We start from the raw sequence: 21,054 nt of genomic DNA, 5'->3' as shown, positions 1-21,054 counted from the left end.
CGAAGTCGTCCATATTGGGCATGTCTGATTGGTCCAAGTCCATCGCTTCCCCGCCCGTCACTTGGCCAAAAGCATCTTCGACACCACCCTCTTGCAGAGGCCTTTGTCCGCTTTGAGTAGGTCTCGTAGGATCGAGTGGCAAATTTCCGCCCGCTGCCAGTATCCTCTTGTACTCCTGCAAGTTGTCCTCTGGCGCATGCAAGTTAGAGGCACCATCAGCACTTGAGTGAAAGCTGGTCCACAGGCCGTTCCCACACTGCCTCACCTAGTCTCTGTACTTCGGATCCCACAGTCACGTTCCAGAACTCGAGGAGGCCTGATTCTCCAGTGACTTGAGTCGGCAAAAGGAGGTATGTCAAACGGTGCTAGTCTCAAGGCAGTAGCCTCGTCATCTCCTACTCACTATCATCAGGCGGACCGAACAACAATTGCTGTCTAACGAGATTTTCTGCTTGCTTAGCGTATTCCCGCGCACCTCGCTCTGCTTGCTCTTGCTCCATGCGCTGAATGTAAAGCTGAGGCAGGGCTCGAACCTCGTCTCCCGTGAGCTGGCGGCATGAGGGACACGAAAAGGATTGAGTAAGTGTGTTGTGACACGCGTAGGCTGTGCATTAGACTCTAACCTCGATACGCGGATCTTCAAGGCTGAACGAAACAGTCTTCCTCCTAGTCGCGGGTGCAGCTGGCATTGGAGGTCCGAGCAGAAAGCTCTCCAATGAACTCTCGATGTCCTGGGCTTCCTGTGGTGGTGCTGGGGCCGTAATGACACCAGTGGCAGTATCAAGGCCAAGCCTTGTTTGGAAGGGCAAGAGCAGAGTCGGCATCTGTCAGGAAGTAGCGGGCCCGTAAGGCCAGGTGGTGCGCTACTTACTGCAGGTCATCCAATGCATCGTGGCTATCGGGTTGAGGGTCGCCCCAAACGGGCTCAGCACCATTGACACTAGAGGAGAGGTCGCCAACGGCAAAGTGATGGGTCGCCGTCTCGTCGATCGTAGGAATGTCAAGTCCATCGCCCAGACCAAGATCGAGAGCCATTCCATCATCTCCGGCAAAATCCATCATGTTCATATCGAGAGACTCGCCGAGCTGTCCTCCTCGTCCCTCTTCGATGTCGCCAAAGAGGCCCTGATCAGTCCTGTGAGAAGGCAGAGTAATCTTTTCTTTCGCAGCGGTGAAGCGGTCCCGAGCCGGGGTGGGAGAAGGGCTGGCAGGTAGACGAGCCCCGCTAGAGATACCACTCATCGAGATTCCCTCACCATGGCTGTCCAAGTTGAGTTCCCAATCCCATGCGAAAGGCTGATCGAAATCTCCAGCGTATGGTGCAGGATTGTCAGGCAGAGTCAATGCTTCTGCATGTCGGTGAGAGACGGCGGGCATGTCGACGTCCCCGCCTCCAACAACGATGGCGACGCTGATGGCTGACAGTGACTTGCGAACCGTAGTGTGCATTGCAGTGACATCTGCCAGTAGCTGTTCGGACTTCTGAGAGTAGACCCGAATGACTCCATACATCAGCTGTGCGCTTAAGCGAAGGGCTACTGGCTCTGGTGGAGCGATGACAGATGCACTGTGATCGGGGTGTGAGACAGGGCAAGATCTGAGTACCGTGAAAGGTCTGAATTTGGCTTCAATCAATCTGGGCTGTCCGTTTTGCGGTGCTCACCAAGCTTTGACAATGTTCACCTTTTCCAACTCTTTCCTCGTGACTTTGCGTAAGTTTGTGCGACTGCCGAGCGTAGCTACAAGCCATACTATTCCCAGACCCCCACGACGACGATTGAGGAACTCGTGATTGTAGAACATCGTGGGCAGAGGATCGGGTCATGGTACGAAGGGCAGGGCGGAGGAAAAGTCGCCCTGAGATCAAAGGCAGGGCGGAAGATTGAATCTGGCGTTGCTCTCAGGAAATTGCGGCGCGTCGGTTGGGGCGTCAGATTGCCTTGGCACACGTCGGACACGCGCAGGATTGGTATCGGTACAATGAGGTATGGCGTTACATGAGTTTCACATTAGCGTGCTGCTGCAGAGCTTCAAATTACGTAACAGCAGGAGGCACATCTCCCTTTCACTCTTGACAACATCCAGCTCCACTGCCGCAGCTTTCATTAGACCTTCGTACCCAGCCACGGCTCCGGCCACCAGAGCTCGGCCCGCCGTCCTCTCCCAGCTCTTCACCTGTGTCTCCAATCGTGATTCCGCTTCTGCCTCTTGGCGCCGTCTAGCCTTTGCTGTCTCATTCACCTGCTCTTGCTTCTTCCTGACCTCTTCTACAACCTCACGCTCGGCCGCTTGCAGGTGGGCTACGTCCGCGGCATGAGACAGCCTCTCCTCTTGCAGCGCTCTGGTGAGTTCATCAACTCTCTCTCGCAGCTCTAGTATTGCGAGATGAGCATCACTCTCATGCTCCCTGATGTACCTGATATCCGAGCCGCCGCTGGGTTCAGCAACAAGCGCTTGGCCACTGCCTTCAGAAGGTCTGATTTGGTAGCAGCAGGGCAGGGATGGTCCTGTCGTTGGCGGTGGTCTTGCACTAGCCCCATCGTGTCTCCCATCATCAACTATATCTACACGCGAAGCCTCCGCCCTTAGATCGGCCAAGATAGCATCATCACTGACGAGTAGTGTGTCCTCATTGACGCTCAGGGCAGCCAGGGTCATGCATGTCTGGTCGGGCAGAGGTACTTTGCTAGCCCCTTTTGTCGGAGGGATGAAGTCATGTTCTGGACCTGTTGTGCTTCTGCAAGGGACAGTGGGGAAGCGCTCTGGGCCCTTGTCGGCAAAGTCTCTTTGCGTGGGTGTAGTGCCTCTCGACTCCACGCCTCTGGCGCTCTGGAAACGGCCAGGTGTGTCCTCACTGTGATATACGATGAAGTCCGCACCGCTATTGCTCATACTGCGCCGACCAGGCAGGAGCATCAGATGGCCCAGTCGTCGATAGCCGCGCTCTCGTGCAGCCGGTGTGTCGAGGACTTTGCGCTTCGTTGAGGCAGATGCAACCGCCGATAGACGCTCTGTCTTGCCACTGACATACGCATCTCTCTTGCTTGGAGTCTGATCGACACCGACTCGGGTGAAGTGCGAGCGGATGCTCGCGTCGTTATGAGGTGCATGCGCATGGGCGGAGGATAATGGCCGAGGACCAGCCAAGGTATCTGACTTAGCATTGCCCTCCAGGGGCTGCACGCTGAGCCTGCTTCTGAATGTGAAATCGGGCTTCGATGGTGGCAGGATGTTGGACGATACAGATCGTACCGTCGCTTGCCGCTGGTGAGTCAATGGTTGCAAAGACGGTCGTCGCAAGTGCTTTTGCTGAATCCTAGCTGGAGCCGCAGAGGCTTCGTTCTGCGTCCGTGTGATACTGGCGGATGAGACAGCAGAAGCTGTCGGCCGTCCCAAGGATGAAGCCTGGCCCGGAGCGCGCTGAAGTGGCCGCTCGGCATAAGAAGAAGGCGGCGGAATGCCTGAGACCGCTCGCCGTGTCGATGGGTCCATGGCATCACCTTGTGAAGGTCTTGAGAAGGCCATTTGAGATGAGGAGCGGTAGCGCTTGTGGGCAGCTTCGATAGCTGCGCCGGCTGTCAGACGGCTAGCTGGACGGGCTGCAATGCGCTGCTCGACCGTAGCGGCCCTACTCGTCCCCATAGCAGATGAGAATGGCACCGGAAGAAAGGTACTGTGCTCTGTGGCCTCAGTTCTCGCAGGGGTGCAGCCGTCGTCACGAGGAGGGGATGATCGCTTGCCCAGTCTGGAGGAGGGTCGTGCCGGCAAGGAGGATCCTGTGCGTGTCCGGTTCTGGCGGACGAGTACGACATGGCTTGGCGACGGGGGCGAATCAGGCATGTTGGATGATGGAACAGAGTTGAATGGGATGGTCCGGGATCACTGGCTTCAGATTATACCAAGTCCATTGGCATTGGCTGAGGTATCAACAATGACGGCTTTGAATTAATGTTCGTACGCGCCGGGTCACGTTCCTGGCCTGGAGCTCGCGCACGGTCTTCCTGCCCCTTTCACACCTTGGAGAGATATTCGGCAATGGTCTGAACGGTGGTGTTGCCTCCCGACCAGACAATGCCAATCCTCACGCTCTGGTCCTCTCCCTCATTCTTGCGAGCGTGGACGTCACGTACAACCTTCCGCAGCTGACTATTGTCTTCCAGCAAGGTAGCCAGTCCTACGGCAGCAGATGGCTCGATGATCTGCTTCATTGAGCTCGTGACGGCCTTCAAGGCGAGGATCACATTGGTCTCAGAAGCCGTTGCGATCAAGTCCACCCGGCGCTCGATATGGGCGAGGGTGAGATCTGAAAGGGAAGTCAAGAGCCCGTCGCAGATTGTATCCGGGGGTAGAACAGCAGGTTGCCGGACGCCACTCTCAAACGAGCGCATCGCATCATCCACGGCTGCGAGCACAGAGAAGACAGGGTATAGAATTAGTGGGATCCCGCGAGGCGTGTAGCGAGAGGCTCTGACTCACCCTTCGGCTCTGCTCCCACGACGATCGTCCGCGGGTCTATGCCTTTCACTGCTGTAGCCACTCCACTGAGCATTCCGCCTCCTCCGACTGGAGCAATGACAATGTCGAGAGGTGGTGATGCAGCACCTCTTCTAGTCCAAGCTGACGAGCCCCCAAGCTGCTCATTGTCACTTGCCGACGAGGAGCCGTTGAGCTGCGCGGCATGGGAGCAGCCTCCTCGCTCCTGCAAGTATGGTGTCTGCATCATCATCTCTCTTCCCATGGTACCTTGACCTGCGATGATCGCGGGATCATCATAGGGGTGAATGAATTCCACGACCAGTCCTTCGCTTTCCAGCTGCTTTTGAGCCTCTTGCGCCATGTCTTCCCTGGCCTGCTGCGTAGGCTTGCAGAACCAAATGCGAGCGCCGTGAGAAGCGGTGTTGTCCTTCTTCGTCTGCGGTGCAGCTGATGTGAGGGAAGCGGACGTTGTCAGGGCCTCGCCTCTCACGCACTCGATACCGCTGCTCTCACTCCGGACTCACTTTCAGGCATCACCACCGCGGCCTGCACGCCTGCCAGCTTTGCTTGCAGAGCCAGAGCAGCAGCGTGGTTGCCAGAGGAATGAGTCAAGACGCACAATTTGGTCGGATCGAAGTTTGGGTTCTCTGCTCGCAAACGTGCTAAGCTCAATTGAGTTGCATTACCGGCTCCTCTGGACTTGAACGCACTGACGGATGGGCAGAGGAGATGAAAGGTCTTGTCAATCATTTGTGCACAGGAGTAGATGTCAGAAGGCTCCGAATCTCAGGGTCCTCCAGTGCTCACCCAGTAAGCTGCAGATGCTCTGCCTTGAAGCATATCCTGACATCAATCGCCGGTCCTTCCGGCGGCGATATCAGCTTTGAGAGTTGCTCATCAATGGCAGTCGAGGTCAGCAAAGGCGTCTTAATGATGCGACCCTTGAGCCTTTCAGCTGCAGCCTCGATGTCGGAGAGACTGACAAGCTGGACGCCATCTCGCTGAGCCCGGTTGCTATCTCGAGTCATGGTTCTTGTGGTGGTTGGGATATCAACCTACCCCGGCGACGTCGCGGCTGATTCATTGGCAAGCCTGAGTCAAGCTTCCGTCTCCGCCTGGGACGGAAGCACGCGCCAGGCCGTGCGCCGCTCTTGACATCCCACGTGGCTTCCCCACGGCCGAATGCTTATGCCCGTAAGACGCAATCGGCAGGCACTGTGACCTGACCTGGTGTAAGCTTCTCCACAATCTCGTAGACTGAGCAGGTTTTCCAGATACAAAGACATTACATCTCTGATTGTCTCACTATCGCACGATCAAACGCACAACAGCAACAACATCAACATCAAAATCAACAACAATGGCCACCGCAGACCTCCTCCTCTACACTGCCAAGATCTGCCCATACGCTCATCGCGCCGAGCTCGCACTGGCAGAGAGCAACCAGGACTTTGAGCGCTACGAGATCGACCTGCAGAAGAAGCCCGAGTGGTATGAGAGCAAGGTCAACAAGGCCTCCAAGGTGCCTGTTCTTGTCGTCCGCAACGGGAAGCAGGGCAGTGACGCCTACCTGCCCGAGTCGCTTGTAGTGGCAGAGTACATTGCAGAGGCATTTGCATCGCAGAAGGGTGGAGAGGCTCTGCTGCCTGAAGAGTGAGTGAAAGGAGGGGAGAGCAAAATCAAACCAGCTCAAGTGCTGATCCACTCTGCTTTTCCTCCATTCCCAGCCCACTCGACAAGGCTCGTATCCGCTACGTGATCGAGCGCTTCTCACAGCTCTTCGGCCCTGCCTTCGGCGCCGCATTCCGCGAGCGAGACGCAGCAGCGGTACCCAAGACGGTTGAGGCTCTGAAACAGTTCCAAGAGCTGCTCCCTGCCGAAGGACCCTACTTCCTTGGTAAAAGATATTCCTTGGCCGAAGTGGCCATCTCGCCCTTGTGAGTCTCCCTCGACAACAAAGGGGTGTCAGCATCTGTCTATTCTTTTGCTGACTCCGTCTCCGCTTGTTGCTCACTCTTCGTCCACAGCGTCGGTCGACTTCTGCTGTACGCCAGCTCAGGCTTACTGCCTGCCTCCGACGTAGACGTCGCCAAGGTCGTCTCAGAGGACCCTTCCCTCAAGCGTCTGTCCGAGTGGTGGAGTGCAGTAATCGCCCGCCCCTCTTGGGCTAAGACTTTTGACGAGGCTACACTTCTCAAGCAGGCCAAGGGTCGAGTAGCCCAGATGGAGGAGGCCGCGGCTTCGAAGAAGTGAAAAGGAGGGGTGGACTCACAGCGTACGATCCAGTGTTTGTGTTGTATTGTGTTATGTAATGTACAATGGTATTCTGGAAGCTCAGCATACTAAGCATCAAGACCACCACGAATCTTCCGCTTCTGACTATCCGGGATGTCCGATGTCCCTGACTCTGCTCCAGAGGTGCCGAAGATCCCCTCGCGTCCATATCATCTCACGCAACTTCGACCATGCGTCGATCTCTTTCGCAGAAGAACTATTGAAGAATCCTGCCCTACCATATCTCCCCTGGCTAATATGCCAGTCCCTGTCACGAGCAGCGAATTTGAGCATCATCGAGAGCGTCTTGACATCTGGACCGCTCTCGCTGCCGTCATCGGTAGCTGGCCTCGACTTCAGCTCCAAGATCATCTTCTCCAACTCGTCCATTGCCTCCCACACGCGACCTCTCTTGCACAAGAATTCCAGCCATGAGTTCCAGGCGTTCTTGTTGCGGATAGCTACTACCCGGTCGGCATGGACCCCTGCCCTCTCTCTCATCCTGGCGTCGAGGCGGCCTGTAAAAGCCCAAGCTCGACGGCCCCGACTGACACCTCCGCTGTAGCGACCACAGGTATCGAGGTAGATCGACAGTGTAGCTCCATCAATGGCGGCTGAAGAGGCAGGGTTGGCCCTGGCTGCAACGGCAAAGGTAGCTTGTGAATCGTTCGCAGGCGTCTCTGGCTCTGCTGCGCCTGGTGCACTTACCCGCAATGAAGCCAGAGCGAGACCTTCCCAAAGCTCGTGGACGAGTATAGGTGCTTGGCATCGATTGTAGGCATTCATTAGGGCATTGATCAAGGGCAGGTCCGGCGCGATCCGCGAATCACGGATTAGGATGGCGTGCAAATTCTGAACTAATTCGAGGAGCACGCTTCTGTCATCTTGCGAACCATCCGTTGCGAGGTGGCCAAATTTGTGCAGCAAAGATGTGTACAGATCGTGGCTGAGGAAAGCTTCGCTTTGAATCCCCTGCGAGAGTACCTCCAGTATGAGGCTTGCGCTGACTCTCAGTGGTCGACTCAGAGCACTGGAATAGCCTCTCCAGCCATGTACGCCTGCGAGTCGACCTACTAGCTCTTGCCAATGCCGACTTTGCCAGTCAGAAGTCCACCACGCCCGCTTAGTCAAGGTTTCCCAGGCCTCGGAAGCGGCGTCTGTTCCGTCTTCAAGCGCTAAAAGCAGCTGGCACGTGTACTTCGCACGCTTCGATCCGCTCAACTTCGACTCGCTGCCATCGCTGATGATGTCGTCAATGATCTTCCGAGCGTTGGTGAGCTCGATCGGGCTGCAACGGAAGAGACTGTCCAGCAACAATGTCAGCGTCGCTCCGTCAGGACCACGCGCGGCCAGCTTGGCGACGCGTCGGGATAGGGGATTTCCGGTAAGATTACGAGTATCGTTGAGAAATTGTAGAAACTTAGCGAAGCCGAGACTGCGTTGAGACCGGGCTCGCATACTATCGTAGATTGACATTGCTCTGTCAATCTGAGGAGGGAACTGGGCGAGGTGGACCCTCAAGAGCGGCAGGACAAGGAAGGGCGTGGGCGTAGGCGCTTTCGGCTGTGCCAGAAGCTTATCTAGCAGCACATCTGCTTCGCGGATGCGATTCAGATCAGCATTGTTGCCTTCATTTGCTGCAATTGTGTGTGAGGTTGGCACTTCTGCGCTTTCGAGATCATTAGGATATTTGATGAGGGTGCTCGAATGCCCCAAGAGGGCTCTGATACCCCAACCCCAAGACGAGCGACCCGGGGGCATTCGGGTCCTGCCACACCTCTGCGTCACAGCCTTGAACATATCGAGAACCTGTTCTTCGTCCTCGCAGCTGTCAAGCTCTTTTGGCATGGATCGTAGCACGACCGAATGGATGGCTGTGCGTACTGTTCCATCTTGCAGGAAGCCTCTGGAATCGAGAGACTCGAGCCACGTTGGCAAATCGATTGTGCTGTCGTATGCACCTGTGATCCTTACTGACGGATCAGCCAGAACTTGCCAGATTGCCAAGGCAACCCAACAAAACTGGAGCTCACTACTCAGAGCGGGAGAAGGTTGGGTCGAGTCCAGCATCCGGTAATAGAGCCTTCTGGCGAGGCGGCATGTCGTTGGCAAATCGGACCACCCCTCTTCAGCCCTAGTCATACTCGCTACCAAGCCGCCCATAAGCCTGATGGGCAGGTCTCGCGTATGACCTTCGTCGGTCACTCTTTCGATGACGCTAAAGGCAAATTGACGGTGATTTCTGCTGGGAGACTGCAGCAAGAATACGGAGAGATCGAGAAGAGGCGAGAGTATCGCCTCGTTCTTCAGACGCCAGTTCAGTGAGTCTAGCCATGTCTCCAGGAGGCGAGACGCCCCAATATAGTCCAGATCGTTGCGGAAGCCATTGACAACGAGCTGCAAAGCTGCTCGAGGTGGTTGCTGCGCTGGCGATACTTGGGCAGCGGCCGATAGCACCTCTGAGCAGCTGTCGTCTCGGTTTGAAGATGGCTTAGTCGCGGTGATTACGAGGAGGACAAGCAAAGCCGCTTCCTCGAGCTGCGCTTCATCGGGGGCACATCTTACAAAGTCTTCGAACAGCAGGATCAGATCTTCGGCCTCCTCGCAAGTCACCTTCTCAGGCCAAGCGACCGAGGTATCCTCCACATTCTCTTTGAGGTCGAATTCGTCCGGCGACAAGCAGTACTCTGCGGAGGTGAAGCGGAAGTCTGCAAAGCTAGTCAGACTGTCTCCGAGAACAGGGACGATCCGCGAAAAGACCTTGCGCATCTGACGAAGGACTCTGAGAGCTTCTGAAGAGCTCGAGCTCGCCAGTGTAGTGTCTTGTCCAGCACGACGACCAAGGCGATGCGAGCCGTAATGGCGAACGGGGAGGACAGGTATCAGAGGCACCAAGTGCTCTTGTCGGAGAAGGGACCCAACCGGGAGGTCGATGGCGCTGGACACTATCTGCCTCCTCTTGCGAGCGATGTATGACACTGAAGTCTCAGGTCTTTGTATCCGATAAGGGGCTCTTCTCGGCTTGGGATAGGCAGCATGTGCTGACCCCTGCCAAGAGGCCAAGAGCGTACCGGCACCCTTGCACCTGTCCATCTTCACAAGGGCGAGTGTGAAGGCAAGGAGACCTCGTGGGACAAATGTGACCTCTGTCTCTCCATTGTGGCGCAGCAGGCTCACCAGTGGGGCTGTGATGGCGGCGAGGATGACTGTAGAGGAGATGAGAGGATCTGTACGCAGGTGAAGGAAGGAGAAGATGGGGCGAGACAGACATCCTCGGGCGGAGCGGCGCATGGAAAAGCACTGGCCACCGAGGCTGGCGGAAAGACAGAGAGAGGCGAGTGGGCTCAATTCACAAGACAGGAGAGGATGGCTGCTACGCTCGCATGTATTGCAAAAAGGAAAGCAGAGGCAATGAAGCACAAGGGCCAGCGCAGAGACTCTAACACAAGCAGGAGCACACGAGGGGTGCCGAATAACAGGGAACAATGTATATGGGATAGGTAGCACAGGGGAGAGAGGGCGAGATTGAAAATGATCGTCCGGGCGGGGGGAGGAAAGGGCGGGTATTAAAGTGCAAGGGGTCGAGTAATAGTGGGAGGGGTACAGCACAAGCGCTGCTACTCCATTTCCACGTCTATCTGTTAGAGAACTTGAGGTATTTTGTGAAGACGACGGTGAGGATGGCGTTAAAGGCAACAAAGGCAATCATGATGCCCAGATCCCTGCCTCGCTCTCCGAAAGTGATGTCGAATGCACCAAAGAATTCCGATCCAGTCGAGTAAGTGCAGTATTGGCAGCCAGTGGTAGCATCGGGGTTGTTGAGGTAGCCTCCTGCGCTGGCAATGTAGGGTCCTGCGTAGGCTCCACAAGTCTGGCCTGCAGGAGGCGAGAAAGTGTAGAACTCAGATTCGTCGCAAACGACTGGCAGATCCTGGAACTCGTTGGCGATGAGGGAAGAGATGGAGAAGCGAATAGGGTTGACGTTGTAGAGGAACTGGTTGTAGAGGCCGTTGGGCATAGACGCCGGTGGGGTGAGGACACCGCAAGTCAGGGACATGATGACGATGAGGAACGGTGTGAACAGCGATGCAAGGTAAGCGTTGGCGCAGAACGATGCGATCATGGTTCCAATCGTAATCGCGAAGAGTTCCGTCAGGAACGTCATGACCCAGAAGAAGCCTGCCCTGTTAGAGTCAGTCTGGAAGCCGACCAGGTAGTAGAGCAACAGGAAGAAGGCCGTAGAACAGACGATAGCATAGGGTACCTCACTGATCAACTGAGTGACAGCAAAGACTGTGCCAGAGAAGGTCTTGGACGTCTCTTCTCGGATCCAGGTAGACCTAGCCATAATCCAGAAGGGCTCAATCTGGGCCATGATGATAGCCGGAATGACGGCAAGCATGAACAAGGCAAAGACTCGGTACTGCAGAGTGGTGACGTTGTTGCCCAGCTGCAAGAAGAGGAGACCGGTGAGCAGAGCAAAGACGATGTGCTGGATGAGACGGGTGTACTGGTACGAAGGTTGACGCCATGTGGAGAGCAAGGTACGCCTGAGGACAACCTTGAACTGGAACAACCATGGGGCTGCGTACTCGGAACCCTTGTTGACCTTGGTAGCCGGGATGCTGGCTCCCTCTCGGTTGATCTCCTCAATCTTGCGCAAGTTGTCCTGATGCATCGAGCTCTCACGGTAGTGCTCGGCCCAGTCCTTCTTACCCATACGAGGCTGACTTCCTGCTCCAATAGCATCGAGCATGAACTCGGCGGGGTTGATTCCGGGAGGACATTGGGCACCACGGTCGGCAAAGTACTTGATGAGGTGCTGTCCATCCTTACCAACGGGACCGTTGTAGACAACCTGTCCACCTCGTTGCAGAAGAAGCAGTCGGTCAAAGGTCTCGAAGAGAAGCGATGATGGCTGGTGGATGGTGCACAGGATGGTCTGTCCAGCGTCGGCGAGCTTCTTGAGCACACGGCAGATGGTGAAGGCGGACTGACCGTCGAGACCAGACGTGGGCTCGTCGAGGAACAAAAGCATGGAAGGCTTGGCAGCCAATTCGACACCGATTGTGACACGCTTTCGGTCTCCGACACCTAGACCAAAGGCAGGGTAACCAATGATGGCATCGGCGAGCTCGTGCAACTCGAGGAGCTCAATGATGTCTTCGACGTACTGATTCTTCTCCTCGATGGAGGTCTCGTAAGGCTGTCGCAGGTAGGCACTGAATCGCAGAGCCTCTCGAACACTGCACATGGGCTCGTGGATGTCCTGTTGCTCTGCGTAACCACACTGTCGTTGGAAGGAGATGTCGATGGGCTTGCCCTCGATAAGACGGTCACCCTCAATGACACCAATGGTCTTGCGGTCGGCAAGTACGTCGAGCAAAGTCGTCTTTCCGGCACCGGAAGAACCCATGAGAGCCGTCATGGTACCAGGAACGACGTAGCCGTCGATGCTGTCAAGCAATTGGCGCTTGCCGCCCTTGACAGGTACGGTGTACTTCAGGTTGGACCAAGTGAATGGCTTGCCGTAGACCTCGAGCTTCGCCTCGGTCTTCTCCGTCGCGCCAGATCGTCTGTCAGCGAGCCTCTCGTTGAGCTTCGTCTCTTCCTTGTTCGAGGGCTTCTTGACGGTCATGGCCGAGCTGAAGGTGCCCTGCTCAGAGGTTTCCATGGCCAGGCAGCAAAGACCGACAAGACCAAAGAGGAACGCCAAAAGGATACCGACGTTCCTCCACTTGTGAGACAACTGGTAATCGAACGACCCAGTAAGGTAAGCCATACCGGGGATAAGATCCGAGCCTGGAGTCGATCCAACGACGGTGCAGATCTGGTTCGGTCCAAGATCTGCTGGGTAGCCGGGACCATATGGCACAATGTTTGAGGCGACGCAAGTGAACGTGACTCGGCTGAATTCATTGACCATGAGGGCCTCGAACGCGTAGAAAACGGGATTGAGGTATGAGATCCAGAAGAGCCATCGTGCCATGGATGCCTGAGGAATGACATATCCAGCCCAGAGCACGAGCATCGTCATGACAACGGCAGCGAGTCGAGCGGCACCATAGAAGTCCCGGGTAACCGCGCCAAAGAATGTGAAGAGTGCTCTGAAACTGTAATAGGCAATGAGGACGATGAACCAGGCGGTGAAGAATGCACTTGCTGATCGGTAGAGTCCTGACATGAAGTAGAGGATCACGATGAACAGGGTGCTTCGAGGGATACCGAAGGGGAAATCTGCCAGTAGGGAGGCCACGGTCTGAGCCGACGGCCTGAAGAATGCAAAGCCAGATTGACGAGCCAGAATCGGTCGGCCCAGCATCATTGTCGGCAATTCGGCGAAGGCGGTCAGGGACGAGAAGAGGAGTAGAATGAACAGACATCCTCCTCGGGTGAAGACACCGGCAGAGGTCGTAGGAAGGTCGAAGAAGATACCACCGGCAACGAGGGCGAGAACGATTGAAGTGACGTACGACATGGCAATGTCGAATTTGTCACCCAAGAGCATCTGCATCTGTCGCAGGAAAAGAGCGTAGACTTGGGCAGGCCAGGAAACGGTGTACTGCGAATGCTTGCCCACACCGGTGTGCTTTTCGTCTTTGACAGCTGTCCTGAAGGTCTTTTCGAAGTCGACGTGACCCTCCTTTGTGGCAGTGTCGTAAGCAAGCTTGTCCTGCAGCATGAGTTGATAGACATCGCTCTTCTTGTAGGCTGCCTCGAGGTCCTCGGGCGTCGAGGGCACGTTGTGAGGGCCTCGGCCTTCCTGGTAGAGGCGCTCGTACTGGTCGGTACATCCGGTAATCCAGTCGGCAGCCGTCTGACGAGGTCGGTCTTCGTATCCCAGGTCGATGAAGTACTGTCGTGCCTGCTCACGGGGACCAAAGTAGACGCATCGTCCCTCTTCGATGATCAGAACCTTGTCGAACTCATTGTAGATGACGTCCGAGGCTTGGTAGAGGGAGACGAACATTGTCGCCTGCAGGAAGTCGGTGAGGACTCGCATCGACTTGGCGTAGTCGTAGGCGGTGGAGGCATCGAGACCTCGGGATGAGTTGTCCCAACTGAGAATGGTGGCGTTAGAGCACAGGGCCTCGATGATGGACACTCGCTTCCTCTCTCCACCCGAAACACCTCGTACGGTGGCACTACCGACGAGTGTGTGCTTGGTGTGCTCAATGTTAAAAGCCTTGAGCATAGTGTCTCGGATGAGCTTACGGAAGGTACGCTGAGTGTGATCGGGGAGCGTGGCACCGGAAGCCTTCAGTCGAAGGGCAAAGTCGATGGTACGAGAAACCGTAAGGGTGGCATTGTGCACATCATCTTCTTCCGAGTAAACGACCTGACCTCGGAAGCGCTTGTCCATCTCCTTGGCTCCGATGCCACCGTAGTTGACGTCTCCGTCGACTCGGATGAAACCGCTGCGCTTGTCAGCGATGGTCTTGAGGAAGGTCGAGCATCCTGAGCCAGGTCGACCAAGAACGAGGACCATCTCTCCTGGCTTTGCGACACCAGTAAAGCCCTGGAGGAGCTTCCTCTGACCCTGCTTCACGGGGTTGATGCCGAACATCTTCAACAGCTTGAAGATAGGGCCAACGATCTCATACACGGCCATACCGGGAATGGTGGGTACCTTCAGGTCCATCGAAGCCGTTCCAATGACGTCGAGGTTCTCCCAGCTGACACCCAAACGCTTTCGGCTTGCCTGGCTGTCATCCATCTGCGCATCCTGTGCAAAATTGCGCAGCCAATCCTGCAGATTGAAAGGGATAAAGTCGTCGCCCTTTTCGACATCTGAGGATGCAGCCTGGCGTCTGAGGAGGTGCATCCGAAGCGGGGGAGGGGGGGGCGTGTCAAAACACATGCAGCAGATGCGCGCGAGCTTTGCATCTAGCAGCTCGGGAGACACTCACTGTTCATCCTGCAATTGCTTGTCTACGCTGGCCAGAGTGCTCTTGGCCTCGGCAACATTGACCTCTGAGGACTCTGACTGAGCCCTGGTCTCATCTTCGTGGGTTGAGGAGATCTCTGGCTGAATCTGGGCCTGCTGTCGGGTGAGCGATGCCGAGTCGACATCCATGTGCAAAGGAGCCGCTGCGCCTGGGGTAAGGCCGGCCATGGCTGGGTAGTTGCTCTAAAGGGTGAGATTGAGTTATGGGAGAGGGGGACTATCTAAGTGACACTACGTGTGCGACAGCGACGGCGGCAGCAAGGAGCGGCGGCGCGGCAGCAGTCACGACTTCTAGATGAAGCAGGAGATGCCCTGACGTGTGGACAGCAAGGGACAAGGGTGGTAGGATAAGTATATGTTGTCAAGAGAGGTAAGCTGACGGAGGGAGGGAGAAATAATAAGCTGATCTCTTATGCCTCGTCTTGCGAGGACGTGGGTGCGAGGGGTGGCTGCTCAGCCCTCTCTGACAAACACGGCCCGGATTGCTCGGAAGCGTTTTGCCGACGTCTGACGCGGGAGTCCTGTGCGAGAGGGAGATTTGGGGCTCAGCCGTTGAAAAAGAGGGGCGCGTGCGGAACTACGGGTAGAGTTGTCCGCGCCACGCCAGTCATCCGCCAGTCATGGCCCGAGGAATGTACCACGTGGTCCTGGGCACGTAGGGCGCATCGCCCGGCTCCTTTCCCCACCGGGCCTCTTCGGCGCGGGGGGGCCGTTCCCAAAAAAAGAGTCACATCTGGCAAGATTGCGTACCTGGCCTTCGGCGCCTGCCCATCCGCAACCGGATGACGACTGCGACGACCACAGCCTTGTAAGAAGCAATTGCTTGGCTTCTCAACAGCGAAGACCTGGTAGTGCGTGCTCGGTGGCATTGCGCCCCGCTTGCTCATCACTCTGCATCTGGTGTGATGTCTTATGGATTTACACCTGCCACAGTGGCCCAACGCGTATTCTCAAGTGTCATGATGAAACGGCAGGCGTTTAGCTCCTCGGGTACAGCTCTCTCGGCAGCTCAGCAGACGCGATAATGGGTACAGTATGGCTGTGCGCTCAAGTGTCGTGAGGAACAGCTGAGAACAAGTCCTTGAGTGTGTCCTGGGTCGCACTTCGGCTTCCCACCCGATTGGCGAGACCAGATACCCGAGGGCGCGCGAAAGCTCAGCAGATCAACTCCAAGCAAGTCGAGTCGATAGTCACTCCCCTGTTGAGCTACAGCGCGGCTGCACTGTACTGCACTCGTACGATTTGGAATGTCTCGCCTGTACCACTGAATTGCTCGCAGCTGACCTTACTCTGATCCCAACCGAGTCAGAATACTCGGGGCAGTAGACCGGCGAATGTGAGCAGACAGGCGGTCAGAGACTACAGCACTTGTCCATCACTTCAACCGACTCTATAAATTTGTGACAGCGAGCCAAATCGACGTCCTCGTCACTGTCCATCACTTAGCATTTGTCCTTACGGTACAGGTACAGCATTTAGAGCCACCCCCCTTTGCAGAATGACGCGGTAAGGCGACGCACATGCCGCCGCCGCCAAGGATCGCGGAACTAAGCTTCCCCTTTGTCTTTGGAAGATGTTCTTTCTTCACGCCTCTGAATTTTTTTTTGCCTCGAGTCGAAGAAGAAGCTACGCCTGGCGCGTCAGGGTTCCGCCGGAACTGCCCGGGCTGCTGAGCAGGAAGGCGCAACTTGCTCGTCGGAGTCGGACTAATCTACTCAGCGCTCAGCGCTCAATGCTCAGCACTCAGCACTCAGCACTCGCTTGCACACATGCTTCAATGAGATGATGGAGGATCGCACACAGATAAGGGAGTGACTCGTGAGATCTTCATACGATTGTGTGAAACAGGACACAGCCTCTGAGTCTTCACTCTGCGTTATCGACCCCGCAATCAGTGCTATCTCAGTGCGTGAGCCCACCTTCGCTTAACAGACGCGCAGGTACTTGTTCATCAGCACCCTTGCAGCGCGACCGTTGCCATTGATTGAGTAGATCAGGCTCAGGTTCCAGGCAGCTTCGCGATAGCAGTCGAAGCCGACTTCATGCGCCTCCCGAGCTACCACCTTGGAAGATACTCTCTCATCGTGTGCTTGCAGGACGCGTTCGTAGGCCTGCACAGCCTCAGTGATCAGTCCGGCTTGGTGAAGACCTCTGCCAATGTTGTACTCAGCCTCAATCCAAGCGGTAGGCTTGAGCACCGATGAGACTTCTGTGGCGCCACGCTTGACCTCGGCGATGCGGTACTTGCGATAGAGTGAGAGGAAGCTGATGCCCTGAAGGAGTAGGTGATGACGATTGTCCGTCTGACGATTGGTCATTCTGCCAAAACACGCAACGGCAGCCATGAGACAGACGACAGGTTCATTCGGGGCTCGAGCGTAGGCTCGTAGCGATATGCCTGTAGGTATGAGACACACAGAATATTTCCATCTGTCAGATATCGTAGTCTTCGACTGACGACTACTCTCGCAGTACTCACCCAAAGCCGATTGCCATGAGCTAGTGACCAGCAGGAAGTAGCCATAGGCTATCTCGCCTATGATGCCCTCCTTGGTTGGTGGTTTCTCTCGCGGTGCGCTGGTGCCCTCATAGCTCGTGCTGGCATGTGCTTCACCGTTGGCGTCCAGATCGTCTTCTAAGCCCTCTTCGTCTGCGCTAGCATCATCTCCGTCATTCGCATCATCAGAGTCATCGCTTGCGGCATCATCAGCATCTTCATCGGCCGCGCTCCTCTTGGTCCCTGCCGACTTGACTTTCTTGCGCTTCTTCTTCTTCTTGTCCCCACCTTCGTCCTGTCTGACAAACGGCTCACGATTCTTGCAGTAACCCAGAGATCGTTGGGGAGCTTGTAATCGTTCGCGTGCTACGTATCGACCCGCCAAGGGAGCATACTCCCACTTGCCATTATTGACAATGACTTCGTGGACACGACTGCGTCGAACAAGGAGTTTTTGTATCTTGTGGCTGGTGTAGGCGTCAAGGCCGTAGAAGCCGCTGATGTGCGACAGGGACGCAAGCAGCCGAATGGGCATATTGTGAAATTGCCAGTGGGATGTCAATTGACGTAGCACTTCGAAAGGCGGCGAGAAGTCACGAGCATAGAAGCCACAAGCCGCCTGAGCCAGAGTCAATGTCATTCTACGCGACTCGCTTGATGTGGCAACGTGGGAAGACAGGACGTGTTCTAGCAGGTCCGAAGCAGCGCCGTGATCTCCAATTTTGGTCAGAACAAATGCGTGCTGCGATCGACAAGGGACACAGATCGTTTAGCAGCTGTTAAAAGCCATCGCCCGCCCCGCTCCAGCCTCGGCGGGCCGGACTTACCTTGACGAACATGTCAGTCCACATGTCATAATCCATTCCACGAAAGTGACGCCCAGCCATGGCGGCAGTCGCCTGCGCACCAGCACCGGTAGAATCCAGCGCATCTTCTCCGGCGTCATCTTCGTGCATTGCCGAGTCATGCATCACCCGATCTTGAAGTCTAGAGATCAGGTCTCTTGCGCCCAGATCGACGTCACGCTTCCGATAGGGTCGGCGAGGCGTCCGCTGGCCACTGCTGCGAAGTCTCGCTTCCACTGTTGAGCTCGGGCCCGTCTTACTGGAGCCCGACCTCGAACGAGGAAACATGTGGGGCATGCTCCTGAAACTGTCAATAAGTCGACCAGATAGATCGAGCCAGTCCCTCGTTGCTGCGAATCGCTGAATACGAGCTTGCTCGTCCTCTCCGATATCGATGCCATATCGCTCTTGAAGCTCACTGGCTGGATCTAGTCCGCTGATCCCAATAACGACGTCGTTACGCCACCAGCCTTCGACGAAGATCTCGGCTTCTCGCTTTTGAAGTCGATTGAGGAACAGGTTCGCCTCTTCTTCGCGGGCTTTTGCCAAGCGTTCACGTTCGTCGGCTCTCAAGAGCTTCTTCTTTCGAGTCTTGGCCGCGCCCGACCGACTTGCTCCGTCAAGGATGTCCGAAGCTGCGGGGGCAGGAGGCACCTGGCTGTCGTGATCGCCGTCGTTGGGCGCACCTTGCGCCGCTCTCTGCTCTGCTCGAGCTGCAAGGAATTCGTTGACGGTGTTCATTGCATCTTCAACTCTGCCCAAGGCCTCGTAGGTCTCAGCGAGGCGAAGCTTGACCTCAAGGTTTGCAGGATCATTTGCGATGACCGCTTCGAAAGCACCAGCAGCGGCTTCGTTCTGGCCTAATGCCTGAAGGCAGAGTCCGTGTTTGTAGATGATGTCGGGGATTAGGAGGAAATCTAGCTCCATCATTCTGAGCAGAATAGCATTAGCCTGTTCAAACTGACCCAGCTCCATGTCGAGTTCAACAAGATCGATATACTGTTCGGTATAGTCCGCAGGGTCAGTCTTGGCTAGGTAGAGCTCAAAGTGTCTCTCCGCTTCTGGTAAGTCTTCCATCTTTGCACGCGCGTACCCTAGCCGTAGACGCAATTGTGTATCCAATGGCGGGTAGACAGGGGCCATTTCGACCCTCCTACCATACTCCGCGACCCCACCGCGATTGGCACCTTCACGAGACTCGTCGAATTCTCGATCATCGTCGAGCACGTCATCCCAAAAGATTTCTGTGCTGCGACCTTGGAGCCAACGGGACCCTTGGCGGACGATATTGAGGGCAGCCAGCGGCTCGTTATTCAAGAGCAGTAGATCGCACAGAGTCACAATCTCGGAGCCTGTGAAGCTCGCAAAGCGGAGTCCCTCACCGCTTGTGGGATCCGGGAAGTGAGTCCGATTGAATTCCCAGCTGCTTTCAAGGAGTCTGATGGCTTCCATGCGCCGATTGGCCTTGAGACAGAGCGGCACCAGCTGAGCTAGTACCTCGGCATTGTGGGGACGTACTCGCAAGAGGGCCTTGAAGGCGGTCAGTGCTGCTTTGTCATCTTCGAGATCTCGTAGTAGGCAAGCTCTGTCCCACATGGCATCGAGGACATCGCTACGGTCTTTCTCACGTGATGTACGGATCGCCCGCTCGAAACATTTGATGGCCTCGTGCACTTGACCAAGTTCATCGTGTCTGTGGGCCAGGCTAATCCACAGATCGGTCGCTCTGGGCGTGAGGATAGCTTCAATGCTCTTGGCCTGTGTCTCCCTCTCGAAGTCTCCTTGCTCCCGAAAGCAATTGGCAAGCGTAGACCAGGCCGACTTGACGGTAGGATCAATACGTATCACCTCTTGCAGCTTCTCTATGGCTTCTTCGAGCTCCATGTTGACATAGGCAAGATTGGCCTCTGATAACAAGCGCGCAACTTCCGGAGATACGGCAGCTTGCGCAGTTGTCCGGCGAGTCTGGCGAGTGTATTGGGGATAGATGCGTCAATATTACAGCACTCTCTTCACTTCTCATGGTTCCTTTCTTCTTCAATTGCGTACCTTCTTCCTCTGTGACTTGAACCCGCTAGCAGCTAGCATTTCAGATTGTAGAGCAGCGCCGTCCGCTACTTCAGCGTGCTCGTCCTCGACGCGAGGTGCAGATGGTATGCCTAAACCAGCGACCAAGCGTCCAAGCTCAGCTTCTTCCACTTCATGTTCGTCGTCAGCTGGTCCCGCTGCTGGAGCTTGTTGCCGTTTCCTTTGCGACGAGTCTTTCCAGGCATCACTTCCTAAAGCATCCAGAGCTAGACGCCTCCTCTGCGCTGCCGAGAGACCACGCGCCTGTCCCCTTCCGACAGCGCTAGTGGGAACTCCTGATCCATAGCCTTTCTGTTGCTGCCGATCAAGAACCTGTCTGTCTTGACGAGGACGCGAAGGACCAGCCCCCCCCTGTGCTTCATCATCGGTGTCGCTTGCGTCAGATGGTCTCCACTCGTCCCCTGAGTCCATCTCGCTGAAACCATCCAACGGTCCAAGGTGAGGTCCTCCTTCATAGTCACTGTCGGAGCCATAAGCGAGTCCGGCCTGCCATGCGCCGCCGCCTTCCTCGTATGATCCATCTGATCCATCCGAAGGGGAGCCTGATTGGCCCCGATTGCGTGTGCCTCTGGACATTATTCGAGTAGGGGGTCCACTTGGAGGTTGCCGCGTGGCCGAACGTAGCGATTCAGAACGGGAAAAAATCCCGATATTAGCACCCCATAGCCAATCCAGTGGTCGTTACAGGGAGATACATGAAAGGAAGAGGAGGATCGTAGTGTGAGGGGGATAGTGAAGGTGAGGGTGCAGAGGCGGCGTGCTTTGACTCTGGCCTGGGAGACGGAAAGGGCTCCATCCGGGTGTTGCTCCACAGACGGAGACAAGGCCGTGCGGACTGGAAAAAGTCGGGTCATAGAGGTTTCTTCCAGCAAGGGTACCAGTCATCGCTCACTCCACGGAGACGGCATATACGCTCTGCGACACAT

The 21,054-nt window shown here is 55.9% G+C and overlaps 7 protein-coding genes across 7 annotated transcripts; 1 reads left to right on the top strand and 6 right to left on the bottom strand.

The window, feature by feature from the left end:
- Positions 1-413: 413 nt before the first annotated feature.
- BCV69DRAFT_55267 (hypothetical protein) lies at positions 414-1,980 on the bottom strand. Its single transcript, XM_025495364.1, has 3 exons — positions 1,664-1,980; positions 872-1,567; positions 414-792 (listed from the first exon to the last, which is right to left on the bottom strand). Exons 1-3 carry the CDS (start codon positions 1,801-1,803, stop codon positions 612-614), a joined length of 1,017 nt encoding a protein of 338 aa, XP_025346157.1. The 5' UTR covers positions 1,804-1,980; the 3' UTR covers positions 414-611.
- A 24-nt stretch (positions 1,981-2,004) lies between these two features.
- BCV69DRAFT_300782 (hypothetical protein) lies at positions 2,005-3,840 on the bottom strand (the record flags this gene model as incomplete). The annotated part of the gene is made up of 1 exon (XM_025494496.1): positions 2,005-3,840. The coding sequence occupies one exon, from the start codon at positions 3,838-3,840 to the stop codon at positions 2,005-2,007; it is 1,836 nt and encodes a 611-aa protein (XP_025346156.1).
- Positions 3,841-4,010: 170 nt separating this feature from the next.
- Positions 4,011-5,504, bottom strand: BCV69DRAFT_251666 (tryptophan synthase beta subunit-like PLP-dependent enzyme; the record flags this gene model as incomplete). Its single annotated transcript, XM_025490442.1, has 4 exons — positions 4,011-4,402; positions 4,477-4,923; positions 5,001-5,185; positions 5,284-5,504. The coding sequence occupies 4 exons, from the start codon at positions 5,502-5,504 to the stop codon at positions 4,011-4,013; spliced, it is 1,245 nt and encodes a 414-aa protein (XP_025346155.1).
- Positions 5,505-5,804: 300 nt separating this feature from the next.
- Positions 5,805-7,198, top strand: BCV69DRAFT_284597 (hypothetical protein). Its single transcript, XM_025493098.1, has 3 exons — positions 5,805-6,129; positions 6,204-6,413; positions 6,504-7,198. The coding sequence occupies exons 1-3, from the start codon at positions 5,837-5,839 to the stop codon at positions 6,727-6,729; spliced, it is 729 nt and encodes a 242-aa protein (XP_025346154.1). The 5' UTR covers positions 5,805-5,836; the 3' UTR covers positions 6,730-7,198.
- Positions 6,739-9,988, bottom strand: BCV69DRAFT_284596 (hypothetical protein). Its single transcript, XM_025493097.1, has one exon. The coding sequence runs from the start codon at positions 9,841-9,843 to the stop codon at positions 6,856-6,858; it is 2,988 nt and encodes a 995-aa protein (XP_025346153.1). The 5' UTR covers positions 9,844-9,988; the 3' UTR covers positions 6,739-6,855.
- Positions 9,989-10,384: 396 nt separating this feature from the next.
- BCV69DRAFT_303935 (putative ATP-binding multidrug cassette transport protein) lies at positions 10,385-14,866 on the bottom strand (the record flags this gene model as incomplete). The annotated part of the gene is made up of 2 exons (XM_025494653.1): positions 10,385-14,561; positions 14,661-14,866. The coding sequence occupies 2 exons, from the start codon at positions 14,864-14,866 to the stop codon at positions 10,385-10,387; spliced, it is 4,383 nt and encodes a 1,460-aa protein (XP_025346152.1).
- Positions 14,867-16,474: 1,608 nt separating this feature from the next.
- BCV69DRAFT_284594 (TPR-like protein) lies at positions 16,475-20,873 on the bottom strand. The gene is made up of 4 exons (XM_025493096.1): positions 20,090-20,873; positions 18,023-20,005; positions 17,178-17,937; positions 16,475-17,096 (listed from the first exon to the last, which is right to left on the bottom strand). Exons 1-4 carry the CDS (start codon positions 20,702-20,704, stop codon positions 16,624-16,626), a joined length of 3,831 nt encoding a protein of 1,276 aa, XP_025346151.1. The 5' UTR covers positions 20,705-20,873; the 3' UTR covers positions 16,475-16,623.
- Between the last annotated feature and the right edge of the window lie 181 nt (positions 20,874-21,054).

This window comes from Pseudomicrostroma glucosiphilum (assembly GCF_003144135.1).
Source record: "Pseudomicrostroma glucosiphilum strain MCA 4718 unplaced genomic scaffold BCV69scaffold_13, whole genome shotgun sequence".
Classification (NCBI taxonomy): domain Eukaryota; kingdom Fungi; phylum Basidiomycota; class Exobasidiomycetes; order Microstromatales; family Microstromataceae; genus Microstroma; species Microstroma glucosiphilum.
This window is presented reverse-complemented; position numbering and strand designations above follow the sequence as displayed.

What these genes read in the sequence shown, in the direction of transcription:
- BCV69DRAFT_55267 (XM_025495364.1), bottom strand. Translation starts at nt 1,803, where the DNA reads ATGTTCTACAATCACGAGTTCCTCAATCGTCGTCGTGGGGGTCTGGGA. An exon ending in GTGAACATTGTCAAAGCTTG is followed by an intron (nt 1,568 to 1,663) that starts GTGAGCACCGCA and finishes CCCCGATCACAG; the next exon opens with TGCATCTGTCATCGCTCCAC. An exon ending in GATGCATTGGATGACCTGCA is followed by an intron (nt 793 to 871) that starts GTAAGTAGCGCA and finishes CTTCCAAACAAG; the next exon opens with GCTTGGCCTTGATACTGCCA.
- BCV69DRAFT_284597 (XM_025493098.1), top strand. Translation starts at nt 5,837, where the DNA reads ATGGCCACCGCAGACCTCCTCCTCTACACTGCCAAGATCTGCCCATAC. An exon ending in GAGGCTCTGCTGCCTGAAGA is followed by an intron (nt 6,130 to 6,203) that starts GTGAGTGAAAGG and finishes CTCCATTCCCAG; the next exon opens with CCCACTCGACAAGGCTCGTA. An exon ending in GAAGTGGCCATCTCGCCCTT is followed by an intron (nt 6,414 to 6,503) that starts GTGAGTCTCCCT and finishes CTTCGTCCACAG; the next exon opens with CGTCGGTCGACTTCTGCTGT.
- BCV69DRAFT_284596 (XM_025493097.1), bottom strand. Translation starts at nt 9,843, where the DNA reads ATGGACAGGTGCAAGGGTGCCGGTACGCTCTTGGCCTCTTGGCAGGGG.
- BCV69DRAFT_284594 (XM_025493096.1), bottom strand. Translation starts at nt 20,704, where the DNA reads ATGTCCAGAGGCACACGCAATCGGGGCCAATCAGGCTCCCCTTCGGAT. An exon ending in GGACTGACATGTTCGTCAAG is followed by an intron (nt 17,938 to 18,022) that starts GTAAGTCCGGCC and finishes TGTCGATCGCAG; the next exon opens with CACGCATTTGTTCTGACCAA. An exon ending in CTCATGGCAATCGGCTTTGG is followed by an intron (nt 17,097 to 17,177) that starts GTGAGTACTGCG and finishes TCATACCTACAG; the next exon opens with GCATATCGCTACGAGCCTAC.